The 14,129-nt window shown below is 49.8% G+C and overlaps 1 protein-coding gene across 1 annotated transcript; it reads right to left on the minus strand.

Annotated features, from left to right (window-relative positions):
• Positions 1-289: 289 nt before the first annotated feature.
• Positions 290-13,839, minus strand: STARD7 (StAR related lipid transfer domain containing 7). Its single transcript, XM_053966505.1, has 8 exons — positions 13,700-13,839; positions 11,231-11,370; positions 9,797-9,846; positions 7,912-8,022; positions 5,585-5,667; positions 3,620-3,719; positions 2,644-2,728; positions 290-992 (listed from the first exon to the last, which is right to left on the minus strand). The coding sequence occupies exons 1-8, from the start codon at positions 13,765-13,767 to the stop codon at positions 859-861; spliced, it is 771 nt and encodes a 256-aa protein (XP_053822480.1). The 5' UTR covers positions 13,768-13,839; the 3' UTR covers positions 290-858.
• Between the last annotated feature and the right edge of the window lie 290 nt (positions 13,840-14,129).

Raw genomic sequence — 14,129 nt, forward strand, 5'->3', positions numbered from 1 at the left:
CCTGGAGGCCATGGGAAGGTTCTGGAGAACTTCGGGGAATCCTGGAGAGCACAGGAGGCTCCCGGAGAACAACTTTGGGACAATTCCCAGGTTTTTTCCCAATTTATTCCCGTTTTTTTGGGGACAATCCCTGGGTTTTTTTTTTTCCCAATTTATTTCCGGTGGTTCTGGGACCATTCCTGGTTTTATTCCCGTTTTTATTAGGACAATTCCCAGTGTTTCCGGGACAATTCCCAGCTTTTTTTTTTTTTTTCCCCAGTTTATTTCCAGTGCTTTTGGGACAACCCCCCAGAGTTTTTTCCCAGTTTATTGCTGGTATTTCCCCGTCCTTTCCCGCCATTTTCCAGGATTTTTCCCACCATTTCCCAGAACATTTCCCGTTGTTTTCCCGCCATTTTCTCGTCGTTTTCCCGCCAATTTCTTGTTGTTTTCCCGCCATTTTCCACAACTTTTCCCGCCATTTTCCCGCCAATTTCTCGTTGTTTTCCCGCCAATTTCTCGTTGTTTTCCCGCCAATTTCTCGTTGTTTTCCTGCCATTTTCTCATTGTTTTCCCTCCATTTTCCCGCCATTTTCTCGTTGTTTTCCCTCTGTTTTCTGGTTGTTTTCCCTCCATTGTCCCGCCGTTTTCCCTCCGTTTTCTGGTTGTTTTCCCTCCATTTTCCCTCAGTTTTCTGGTTGTTTTCCCTCCATTTTCCCTCTGTTTTCTGGTTGTTTTCCCTCAGTTTTCTGGTTGTTTTCCCTCCATTTTCCCGCCGTTTTCCCTCCGTTTTCTGGTTGTTTTCCCTCCATTTTCCCTCCGTTTTCTGGTTGTTTTCCTGTCGTTTTCCCTCCTTTTCCCGGCTGTTTTCCGGCCGTCTCAGGCGTACTCGAGGCGCGCGGCCCCGCAGGGCTCGGGGCCCTTGGCGGGGCTCAGGTAATCCCGAAGCTCCAGCTCCATTTTCTTGGCCTTCAGCGCCGCCGAGTGCAGCTTCTCCAGGAATTCCGGCATCCCTGCAATTCCAACCCCTCCTCCCTCTTTGCCCAAGGTTTTCCCAATTTCTCCCCAATTTTTTCCCATTTTCCCCCCAATCTTTGCCTTTTCCTTCCCCTTTTTTCTCCAATTTTTCCCTTTTCCTTCCCCATTTTTCCCATTTTTTTCTCCAGTCTTTCCCTTTTCCTTCCCCATTTTTTTTCTCCAATTTTTCCCTTTTCCTTCCCCATTTTTTCCCATTTTTTTCTCCAATTTTTCCCTTTTCCATCCCCATTTAGCTGTTTTATCCCATTCCACCCCATTTTTCCTTTTTCCCCCATATTTACCCCAATTTGTTCCCAATTTTCCCTGATTTTTACCCTTTCCCCCCAGTTTTCCCCTTTTCCCTCCCAATTTCCCCTTTTCCCAGTGCAGCTTCTCCAGGAATTCCGGCATCCCTGCAATTCCGAGCCCTTCTCCCTCTTTGCCCAAGGTTTTCCCAACTTTCCCCCACATTTTTCCCCATTTTTCCTCCATTTCCCCCATTTTTCCCCACTTTTTCCCTTCTCCTTCCCCATTTTCCCCACTTTTTCCCTGTTTCCCCCAATTTTTTCCCCCCATTTTTTCCCATTTTCTTCCACTATTTTCCCAATTTCCCCCCCCTTTATTTCCCTCCATTTCCCCTTTTCCCAGTGCAGCTTCTCCAGGAATTCCAGCATCCCTGCAATTCCGACCCCTTCTCTATATTTTCCCAAGTTTTTCCCATTTTCCCGCCCATTTTTTCCCAATTTCCCCCCCATTTCCCCCCAACTTTTACCTTTTTTACCCCCCATTTTTCCCAATTTTTCCTAATTTTCTCCCAGTTTTTTTCCCATTTTCCCAGTGCAACTTCTCCAGGAATTCTGGCATTCCTACAATTCCGACCATTCCCAGCCCCTTCTCCCTCTTTTCCCAATTGCTCCCCAATCTTCCCCAATTTTTTCCTATTTTTTCCCCCAATTTTTTCCCCATTTTTTCCTCAATTTTCCTGATTTTTCCCCCCAATTTTTCCTTTTTCCTTCCCCATTTCCCCATTTTTTTTTCTCCAATTTTTCCCTTTTCCTTCCCCATTTTTTTCCCCCCAATTTTTCCCTTTTCCATCCCATTTAGTTGTTTTATCCCATTCCCCCCCATTTTTCCTTTTTCCCCCATATTTACCCCGATTTGTTCCCAATTTTCCCTGATTTTTACCCTTTCCCCCCAATTTTTCCCTTTTCCCTCCCCTTTTTCCTTTATCCCCAGTGCAGCTTCTCCAGGAATTCCGGCATCCCTGCAATTCCGAGCCCTTCTCCCTCTTTGCCCACGTTCTTCCCATTTTCCGCCCATTTTCCCCAAATTTTTTCCCTATTTTTTCCCATTTTTTCCCCCGTTTTTTTCCCCAATATTTCCTTTCCCAATTTTTCCTTTCCATATTTCCCAGTGCAGCTTCTCCAGGAAGCTTCCCCTTTTTTCCTTTTTTTTCCCCCAATTTTTCCCTATCTTAATTTCAATTTTTTCCTTTTCTCCCCCCCAATCTTTTCCCAATTTTTTCCCATTTCCCCCCCTTCCTTCCCCCCGAATCCCCCCCAGTTTTTCCTCCTCTTCCTTCCCCATTTTCCCTTCGTTTTTCCCTGGGAATTTGGGGGGATTTTGGGGAATTTTGGGAATTCTCACCGCTGGACACCATCCAGCTGAGGCAGTAGCGGGGGAACACGGTCTGCGGGTTGTCGCTGTACGTCAGCAGGTAATCGAAGCCGTTCTGCAAAACACCAAAATTCCCCAAAAATTCCCAAACTGAAAAAAATCCCCAACAATTCCCACAATTCCCAGCCAGAATTCCCTGAAATTCCTCCAAAAATCCTCAAAAATTGCCCAAAATTCCCCCCAAAATTGTCCACAATTCTCTCAAAATCCAGCAGGTAATCGAAGCCGTTCTGCAAAACACCAAAATTCCCAAAAAAATCCCAAAATTGCCAAAATAGTCCCCAAAAATCCTCCAACATTCCCTAAAAATTCCCCCAAAATTCCTCCAAAGTTTCCTCATTCCCGTATTTTCCCAGGTTTCCCCATATTTTCCATGATTTTTCCCAGATTTTTCTATGATTTCCCTGGGATTTTCCCCAGATGTCCCAGGATTTTCCCCAGATTTCCTGTGATTTTTCCCATATTTTTCCCATGATTTTCCCCAGGTTTCCCCCCAGATTTCCCGGGATTTTCCCAGATTTTCCATTATTTTCCCATGATTTTCCCCATATTTTCCCAGGATTTTTCCCAGATTTCTCCGGGATTTCTCCCATATTTCCCCTGGGATTTTTCCCAGATTTTCCCGGGATTTTTCCCAGATATCCCCGGGATTCTTCCCTTATTTTTCCCAGATTTCTCTGTGATTTTTCCCAGGATTTTTCCCAGATTTTCCCTGTGATTTTCCCTGTGATTTTTTCCCAGGATTTTTCCCAGGATTTTCCCGTGACTTTTCCCCAGATTTCCCCAGGAATTTTTCCCAATTTCCCTGTGATTTTTCCCAGATTTCCCCGGGGATCTTTCCCCATATTTTCACGGGATTTTTCCCAGATTTCCCCGTGACTTTTCCCAGCTTTCCCCGGGGATTTTTCCCAGATTCCCCGGGATGTGCCGGCGCCGGCGCTGTGACCTCGTCGAAGCCGCGGTGGGGCCGGATCACCATGTGCGACTCGTAGCTGCGCACGCGGACGTGCTCCGGCTGCTCGGGGACGCCGGGGTGCTCCACGGCCCTGCCGGAATCCGCCCGGAATCAGCCCAGAATGAGCCCGGAATCCACCCGGAATGATCCCGGAATCCGCCCAAAATTACTCCAAAATGATCCCGGAATTAGCCCGGAATCAGCCCAAAATTATCCACAACCCTGCCGGAATCCACCCAGAATTACCCCAAAATGATCCTGGAATTAGCCCGGAATCCGCCCAGAATTAGCCCGGAATCCGCCCAGAATTATCCCAGAATTACCCCAAAATGATCCCGGAATTACCCCAAAATTACCCCAAAGTTATCCCGGAATTTGCCCAAAATCAGCCCAAAATTATCCCGGAATCCGCCCAAAATTACCCCAAAATGATCCCGGAATCAGTCCGGAATCAGCCCAAAATTATCCCGGAATCAGCCCAAAATTATCCCAGAATCCGCCCAAAATTACCCCAAAATGATCCCGGAATTAGCCCGGAATCAGCCCAAAATTATCCACAACCCTGCCGGAATCCACCCAGAATTACCCAAGAATTATCCCAAAATTATCCCAAAATCAGCCCAAAATTATCCCGAAATTATCCCAAAATTATGCCCAAATTAGCCCAAAATTATTCTGGAATTATTCCAGAATTAGCCCAAAATTATCCCAGAATTAGCGCAAAATTATGCCAAAATTACCCCAAAATTATCCCAGAGTTATCCTGGAATCAGCCCAAAATTATCCCGAAATCCGCCCAAAATTATTCCAGAACCAGCCCAAAGTTATCCCCAAATTATCCCAAAATCCACCCAAAATTATCCCAGAATCAGTCCAAAATTATCCCAGAATTAGCCCCAAATTATCCCAAAATCCGCCCACAATTATCCCAAAATTAGCCCAGAATCTGCCCAAAATTACTCAGAATTATCCCAAAATTACCTGGGAATTATCCCAGAATTGCCCAGGAATTATCCCCAAATTATCCCAAAATAATCCAAGAATTATCCTGGAATTGGCCAGAAATTATCCCGGAATTATCCCCAAATTATCCTGGAATTATCCCAAAATAAACCCGGAATTAACCCAAAATTATCCTAAAATTATTCAGGAAATATCCTGAAATTATTCAGGAATTATCCCAGATTTATCCCCCAAGTATCCCAAAATTATCCCAGAACTATCCTGGAGTTATTCTGAAATGATCCCAAAATTATCCCGGAATTATCCTGGAATCATCCTGGAATTATCCCAAAATTATTCCAGAATAAACCCGGAATTACCCTGGAATTATTTGGGAATTATCCCAAAATTAACCCGGAATTTTTTTTGGAATTTCCTGGGGGTTTTGGGAATCTTGTGGGGTTTTTTTTTGGGAATTCCAGAAGGGATTTTTTGGGAATCTCGTGGGGGTTTTTTTTGGAAATTCCAGGGGGGATTTTTAGGGAATTCCAAGGAAGATTTTTAGGGAATCTCGTGGGGGTTTTGGGAATTTCAGGGAGAATTTTTTGGGAATCCCGGGGGATTTTTAGGGAATCTCGGGGTATTTTTAAGGAATCTCGGGGATTTTTTGGGAATTATCCCAGGGGGGTTTTTTTTGGAATTATCCTGGGGGATTTTTTGGGAATTGTCCTGGGGGGTTTTTGGGAATCTCAGGGATTTTTTGGGAATTATCCCGGGGGTTTTTTGGAATTATCCCGGGGGGTTTTTGGGAATTGTCCCGGGGGTTTTTGGGAATCTCAGGGATTTTTTTGGGAATTGTCCTGGGGGGTTTTTGGGAATCTCAGGGATTTTTTGGGAATTATCCCGGGGGGTTTTTGGGAATTATCCCGGGGGGTTTTTGGGAATTGTCCCGGGGGTTTTTGGGAATCTCAGGGATTTTTTGGGAACTCTCCCGGGGATTTTGGGAAGGCGCACCGGGACACGAGCACCATCAGCTTGCGCTCGGGGTCGACGCTGTAGCGCCGCACGTAAACGTAATCCCGGGAGTACATCGGGTACTGCCACCACGGGAACGGCCACGGGAACGGGAACGGGAACGGGACACGGGAACGGGAACGGCCACGGGAACGGCCACGGGAACGGGAACGGCCACGGGAACGGGAACGGGACACGGGAACGGGACACGGGAACGGGACACGGGAACGGGACACGGGAACGGGACACGGGAACGGGACACGGGAACGGGACACGGGAACGGCCACGGGAACGGCCACGGGAACGGGAACGGCCACGGGAACGGCCACGGGAACGGGAACGGGAATGGCCACGGGAACAGCGACGGCAACGGTGATGGGAACGGCCACGGGAACGGCCACGGGAACGGGAACGGCGCGGTCAGCAGTGACGGCAACGGCAACGGCGACAGCGACGGCAACGGGAACGGCCACGGAGACGGTGACGGGAACGGCCACGGTGACGGCAACGGCGCGGTCAGCGGCAACAGCGACGGCAACGGCCAAGGGCAACGGGAACGGCAACGGGAACGGCGCGGTCAGCCATTGGCAGAAACCCAAACCGGATCCCAACCCCCATCCCGGATCCCCATCCCGGATCCCAAACCAGATACCTGATCCCAACCCCGATCCCAACCCCTGATCCCCGGCTGGATCCCAGATCCCCGTCCCTGATCCCAACCCCGATCCCAATCCCTGATCCCCGGCTGGATCCCAGATCCCCGTCCCTGATCCCAACCCCGATCCCAATCCCTGATCCCTGGCTGGATCCCAGATCCCCGTCCCTGATCCCAACCCCGATCCCAATCCCTGATCCCCGGCTGGATCCCAGATCCCCGTCTCTGATCCCAACCCCAATCCCAATCCCTGATCCCCGGCTGGATCCCAGATCCCCGTCTCTGATCCCAACCCCGATCCCGGATCCCAGTCCATGATCCCCAACCCGATCCCAGATCCCAACCCAAATCCTCGATCCCCATCCCTGATCCCGAAACCTATCCCAGATCCCAGATCCCCACCCCTGATCCCAATCCCAAACCAGATACCAGATCCCAAACATGATCCCAATCCCTGCTCCCAAACCTGATCCCCACCCCCAATCCCAAACCAGATCCCAATCCCCAATCCCAGATCCCAAACCCAAGCCTATACCCGAGCCCGGATCCCAAACCAGATCCCCAATTCCCATCCTGATCCCAAATCCCAATCCCTGGCTACAAACCAGATCCCAGATCCAGATCCCTGGTACCAATTCCAAAAGCCAGACCAGATCCCAGATCCCCATCCCACATCCAGATCCCAATCCCTGATCCTGATCCCAATCCCAAACCCAGATCTGTGATCCCAATCCCGATCCCTGATCTCGATCCCAATCCCCAACCCCAGATCCCAATCCCAATCCTGATCCCAGTCCCTGATCCCAAACCAGATCCCAATCCTGCAGTGGATCACCTCGGATCCCAATCCCAAATCCCGTGGGGATCCCAAGGAATGGAATCAATCCCAGATCCCAAATCCCCGATCCCAACCCCAGATCTCTCACCGGGAACTGGGTGACCCAGTGGATCACCTCGGATCCCAAATCCCCAATCCCCAATCCCGGATCCCCAAATCCCGGATCTCTCACCGGGAACTGGGTGACCCAGTGGATCCCCTCGGATCCCAAATCCCAAATCCCAGATCCCAATCCCCAATCCCGGATCTCTCACCGGGAACTGGGTGACCCAGTGGATCCCCTCGGATCCCAAATCCCCAATCCCCAATCCCAATCCCCAATCCCGGATCTCTCACCGGGAACTGGGTGACCCAGTGGATCCCCTCGGATCCCAAATCCCAAATCCCCAATCCCCAATCCCAAATCCCGGATCTCTCACCGGGAACTGGGTGACCCAGTGGATCCCCTCGGATCCCAAATCCCAAATCCCAGATCCCAATCCCCAATCCCGGATCTCTCACCGGGAACTGGGTGACCCAGTGGATCCCCTCGGATCCCAAATCCCCAATCCCCAATCCTGGATCCCCAAATCCTGGATCTCTCACCGGGAACTGGGTGACCCAGTGGATCCCCTCGGATCCCAAATCCCCAATCCCCGATCCCCAATCCCAAATCCCGGATCTCTCACCGGGAACTGGGTGACCCAGTGGATCCCCTCGGATCCCAAATCCCCGATCCCCAATTCCAAATCCCGGATCTCTCACCGGGAACTGGGTGACCCAGTGGATCCCCTCGGATCCCAAATCCCAAATCCCAGATCCCCAATCCCAGATCCCCAATCCCGGATCTCTCACCGGGAACTGGGTGACCCAGTGGATCACCTCGGATCCGGTGGCCGGGTCGCGCTCCACGACGTCGAGCTTGAGCACCAGCGAGTCCCACTGCTTGCGGTACTCCGTGTCCAGCTGGGAACGGCGCCGAGACCCCGGAACGCCGCGGGAAACCCAGGGAAAATCCCGGAACGACGGGAAAAACGGGATCAGGGAAACATCCCGGAATGACGGGAAAAATGGGAAAAAATCCCGGAATGCCGGGGAAAACGGGAAAAAATCCCAGAATGACGGGAAAAACGGGATCAGGGAAACATCCCGGAACGCCGGGGAAACCCAGGGGCGTTCCCAGAACGCCAGGGGAAAAACGGGAAAATCCCGGAATGCTGGGGGAAATTGGGAAAACATCCCGGAATGCCGAGGAAAAAACGGGAAAAATAAGGAAATCCAGGAAAAATGGGATCACGGAAACAGCCCGTAAATCCGGGAAAAACTGGGAAAATCCCGGAATGACGGGGAAAAACCAGGATCAGGGAAACATCCCAGAATGCTGGGAAAACCCAGGGAAAAATCCCGGAATGCCAGGGAAAAACCGGGAAAAAACCCCAGAATGACGGGGAAAAATGGGAAAAATCACGGAAATCCGGGAAAAACGGGATCAGGGAAACATCCCGGGACGCCGGGGGGAAACGGGAAAAAATCCTGGAATGACGGGGGAAACGGGATCAGGGAAACATCCCAGAATTCCAGGAAAAACCAGGAAAAAATCCCAGAATTCCGGAGGAAAAAATCCCGGAAATCCAGGGAAAAAGGATTGGGGAAAAAGTCCCGGAATTCCAGGAAAAACTGGGATCAGGGAAACATCCCGGAATTCCGGGAAAATCCCGGAATTCCAGGGAAAATTGGGAAAATCCCGGAATGCCAGGGAAAAACCGGGATCACGGAAACATCCCAGAATTCCAGGAAAAACCAGGAAAAAATCCCAGAATTCCAGGAGATTTTCCAGGGAAAAAAATCATGGATATCCTGGGAAAAAGGATTGGGGAAAAAAATCCTGGAATTCCAGGAAAAACCGGGATTGGGAAAAAAATCCCAGATTTCTGGGAAAAACTGGGAAAATCCAGGAAATCCAGGAAAAAGGGATCAGGGAAACATCCTGGAAATCCGGGAAAAAACGGGAAAATCCTGGAATTCCTGGAAAAATCAGGATCAGGGAAACATCCCGGATTTCCAGGAAATCCAGGGAAAAAATGGGGAATAAATCCCGGAATTCCGGGAAATCTCGGGAATAAAATCAGGGAAAAACCCGGGAATAAATCCTGGAATTCTGGGGAAATTCCAGGAAAAAACTGGGAAAAAAATCCGGGAATTCCAGGAAATCTCGGGGAAAAAAATCGGGGGAAAAATCCCGAAATTCCAAAGAAAATCGGGATGGGAAAAACCCGGAATTCCAGGGAAAAACGGGATCAGGAAAATCGAGAAAGCTCCGGAATTCCAGGAAAAACCACGGAAAAAAATCCCTTCCCCCCCTCCCCCACCCCGAATCCGGAGTTTTTGGGAAAAACGGGATCGGGAATTCCCGGGATGGGTTAAAAATGGGAATTTTTCCAGGTTTTCCCAGAATTCCCAAAGATTCCCAGCCCTGGAGTCAAATCCCGTCCGGAATTCCGGGAATTCCCAAGGAATTCTGTGGAATTTTGGGGAATTCTGGGGATTTTTTTGGGGAATTTTGGGGAATTTTTGGGGGATTTTTTGGGGAAATTTTAGGATTTTTTTTGGAGTTTTTGGGGAATTTTTTTGGAATTCTGGGGAAATTTTGGGGATTTTTTTTTTTAATTTTTGGGGAATTTTGGGGGATTTTTGGGAATTTTGCGGAATTTTTTTTGGAATGTTTGGGAATTTTGCTCACCTGGACGTTGAAGAATTGCCGGGGAGTGACGTCGGTGTAGGAGCCGAAAACTGTGGGGAAATCCCAAAAATCAGCAAATCCCAAAAAAATCCCAAATCCCAAAAATTCCAAAATCCCAAAAATCAAAAAACCCTCCCCAAAAATCCCCAAATCAACAAAATCCCCAAATCCCAAAAATCAACAAATCCTGGGAATATAAAACCCAAAAAAATCCCAAAAATTCCCAATCCCCAAAATCAGAAAATCCCAAAAAAATCCCAAAATCCCCAAAATCAACAAATCCTGGGAATCCAAAAATCCAAAAAATCCCAAATCCCTAAAATTCCAAAAATCAACAAAATCCCCCAAATCCCCCAAATCAGCAAATCCCAAAAAAATCCCAATTTACAAAAATTCCAAAATCCCAAAAATCAAAAAACCCAAAATCAACAAAATCCCAAAAATCCCCAAAATCAACGAATCTTGGGAATCCAAAAATCAAAAAAATTCCCAAAATCCCCAAAATCTCCCAAATCAGCAAATCCCAAAAAAAAAAAAAAAATCCCAAATCACAAAAAATTCCAAAATCAAAAAAAACCAACAAAAATCCCCAAATCCTGAAAATTGGCAAATCCCAAAAAATCCCCCAAAATCCCAAAATTTTGGGAATTCAAGAATTGGGAATTTCAGGGACTTTGGGGACTTTGGGATTTTTTTTGAATTTGGGAATTGAGAATTTTGGGATTTGGGCAATTCGGGAATTTCGAGGAATTGGGGATTTAGGATTTGGGGACTTTTAGGAATTTAAGAATTTGGGATTTTTGGGAATTCGGGAATTTGGGATTGGGAAATTCAGGAATTGGGAATTTCAGGGATTTTTAGGGAATTTGGGAATTCGGGAATGGGGGAATTTGGGATTTTGAGACTTCAGGATTTCGGGAATTTGGGATTTTTCAGATTGTGAGACTTCAGGATTTTGGGGATTTTTGGATTTTGGGGAATTGGGGATTTTTTGGGATTTCAGGAATTTTGGGAATTGGGGAATTTGGGAATTGGGGAATTTGGGATTTCAGGAATTTGGGATTTCAGGAATTTCAGGAATTTTGGGAATTGGGGAATTGGGGAATTTGAGATTTTTGGAATTCGGGAATTTGGGATTTCAGGAATTTCAGGAATTTTGGGAATTGGGGAATTGGGGAATTGGGGAATTTGGGATTTCAGGAATTTCGGGAATTTGGGATTTCAGGAATTTCAGGAATTTTGGGAATTGGGGAATTTGGGAATTTGAAATTTTTGGAATTTGGGATTTCAGGAATTTTGGGAATTGGGGAATTTGGGAATTTGAGATTTTGGGAATTTGGGATTTCAGGAATTTTGGGAATTTTGGGAATTTGAGATTTTGGGAATTGGGGAATTTGGGGTGTCAGGAATTTCAGGAATTTTGGGAATTCCCACCTCGGTACTGGAAGAGCGCCGATCCCGGGATGGGGCGGCGCCAGAGGCGGAAGCGCTCCCGCTCCAGCACCGGCTCCCAGCCCCGCTCCTGCTCCGGGAATTCCTCGGGATTCTCCAACTGCTGCAGCTCCTGCGCCGACCTGCGGGGAAATCCCCAAAATCACGGGATCGGGATGGGAAATCCCCAAAATCACGGGAATGGGATGGGGAATTCCCAAAATCACGGGATTGGGATGGGAAATCCCCAAAATCACGGGATTGGGATGGGGAATCCCCAAAATCATGGGATTGGGATGGGGAATTCCCAAAATCACGGGATTGGGATGGGAAATCCCCAAAATCACGGGATTGGGATGGGGAATCCCCAAAATCACAGGATTGGGATGGGAAATTCCCATTTTTATGGGATTGGGATGGGGAATCCCCAAAATCACGGGATCGGGATGGGAAATTCCCATTTTTATGGGATTGGAATGGGAAATTCCCCATTTTTATGGGATTGGGATGGGAGATCCCCAAATTTATGGGATTGGGATGGGAAATCCCCAAAATTATGGGATTGGGATGGGAAATGCCCAAATTTACGGGACTGGGATGGGAATTCCCCATTTTTACGGGATTGGGATGGGAAATTCCCCATTTTTATGGGATTGATTCATTCATTTATTTTGCGGGATTTCTGGGATCCCATTATCCCATTATCCCATTCCCATTATCCCGTTATTCCCTCCGTTCCCGTTACCCCGTTGCTCCATCGTTATCCCCCGTTCCCGTTATTCCCATGGATCCCGTTACCCCATTATCCCGTTATCCCACCATTCCCATTTTCATCCCCCATTCCCGCCATTCCCGTTATCCCGTTGTTATCCCATTATCCCACTGTTACACCCCGTTCCCGTTATTCCCCCGTTCCCGCTATCCTGTTGTTATCCCCTGTTCCCGTTATCCCGTTATTCCCACCATTCCCATTATCCTGTGGTTATCCCCCATTCCCGTCATTCCCGTTATCCCGTTGTTATCCCATTATCCCGTTATCCCTGTCATTCCCGTTATTCCCCCGTTCCCGCTATCCTGTTGTTATCCCCTGTTCCCGTTATCCCGTTATTCCATTATCCCGTTATTCCCGCCATTCCCGTTTCCCGTTGTTATCCCCTGTTCCCGTTATCCCGTTATTCCACTCTCCCATTGTTCCCACCATTCCCATTATCCTGTGGTTATCCCCCATTCCCGTCATTCCCGTTATCCCGTTGTTATCCCATTATCCCACTGTTACACCCGTTCCCGTTATTCCCACCATTCCCGTTTCCCGTTGTTATCCTCTGTTCCCGTTATCCCGTTATTCCCGCTATTCCCATTATCCCATTTCCCGTTATCCCGTTATTCCACTCTCCCATTGTTCCCGCCGTTCCCGTTACCCTCTCCATTCCCATTATCCCGTTGTTATCCCCTGTTCCCGTTATCCCGTTATTCCCGCTATTCCCATTATTCCATTATCCCGTTATTCCATTATCCCGCTATCCCGTTATTCCATTGTCCCGTTATTCCCACCATTCCCGTTATCCCGTTATTCCTGCCATTCCCGTTTCCCGTTGTTATCCCCTGTTCCCGTTATCCCGTTATTCCCACTATTCCCATTATCCCATTTCCCGTAACCCCGTCATTCCACTCTCCCATTATCCCTACCATTCCCATTATCCCGTTATTCCATTATCCCCATCATTCCGTTATTCCCACCATTCCCGTTATCCCCCATTCCCGTTATCCCGTTGCCCCATCGTCATCCCCATTCCCGTTATTCCCATGGTTCCCCTTATCCCGTTATCCCCACCATTCCCATTATCCCTTATTCCCGTTATCCCCGCCATTCCCGTTATCCCATTATTCCCCCCACTCCCATTACCCCGTTGTTATCCCCCATTCCCGTTATCCCGTTATTCCATTATCCCGTTATCCCGCCATTCCCGTTATTCCCCATTCCCACTATCTCACTATTCCCATTATCCCGTTATCCTCCATTCCCATTATCCCCCATTCCCACTATCCCATTATTCCCCCCACTACCATTATCCCGTTGTTATCCCCCGTTCCCGTTATCCCGTTATTCCATTATCCCGTTACCTCATTATCCCCACCATTCCCGTTATCCCCCATTCCCACTATCTCACTATTCCCATGATCCCGTTATCCCCCATTCCCGTTACCCCACAATCCCGGTATTCCCGCCGTTCCCGTTACCCCACAATCCCGGTATTCCCGCCGTTCCCATTATTCCCGGTATCCCGGCATTCCCGGTACTCCTCTCACCGCCACAGCTCCCGTATCCCCGCCATTCCCCGCACTCCCGCCGTTATTCCCGGTGTTATTCCCGGTGTTATCCCGGTGTTATTCCCGGTGTTATCCCGGTGTTATTCCCGCCGCTCTCCCGGTGTTATTCCCGGTGTTATTCCCGGTGTTATTCCCGGTGCTCACCGCCGCAGCTCCTCCTCCTCGATGCGCTTCCCGTCCCACACGAAGGCGCCGGTACCGAGCGCGGCCATCAGCGCGCGCCGCGGCCCCGCCGGCCCGCCGCGGCCCCGGGGCCCTCCCCAGCGGCCGCGCGCGGAGCCGCCGCTCCCGGTTCCGCTCCCGGAGCCGCTCCCGCGTCCTCCGTCCCCGGGCCCGCCGCGCTGCCGGGCCCGCCGCGCCCGCCCGCAGCCGCAGTGGCGGGCGAGCAGCGCCAGCAGCGGCGGCGGCAGCGGCGCGGGGCCGGGGCGGGCCGGGCCGGTGGCCGCGGTGGCCGCGGTGGCCCCGCCGGTGGCCCCGGTGGCCCCGCGGGCGGCGAGCGCGGCCAGCGGCCGCCACATGCCGGCCCCGCCGCGCCGCGCGTCGCGCTCCGCCCGCGTCATCGCCGCGCGCCGCC

The sequence above is a fragment of the Vidua chalybeata genome, chromosome 28 (assembly GCF_026979565.1).
Source record: "Vidua chalybeata isolate OUT-0048 chromosome 28, bVidCha1 merged haplotype, whole genome shotgun sequence".
Lineage (NCBI taxonomy): Eukaryota > Metazoa > Chordata > Aves > Passeriformes > Viduidae > Vidua > Vidua chalybeata.

Bases quoted from the DNA above. Each gene is read 5' to 3' on its own strand.
- STARD7 (XM_053966505.1), bottom strand. From the start codon at position 13,767: ATGGCCGCGCTCGGTACCGGCGCCTTCGTGTGGGACGGGAAGCGCATC. The intron at 11,371-13,699 runs GTGAGCACCGGG...ATTTCCCCGCAG, and splicing joins GAGGAGGAGGAGCTGCGGCG to GTCGGCGCAGGAGCTGCAGC. The intron at 3,720-5,584 runs GTGCGCCTTCCC...GGATTCCGGCAG, and splicing joins CTGATGGTGCTCGTGTCCCG to GGCCGTGGAGCACCCCGGCG.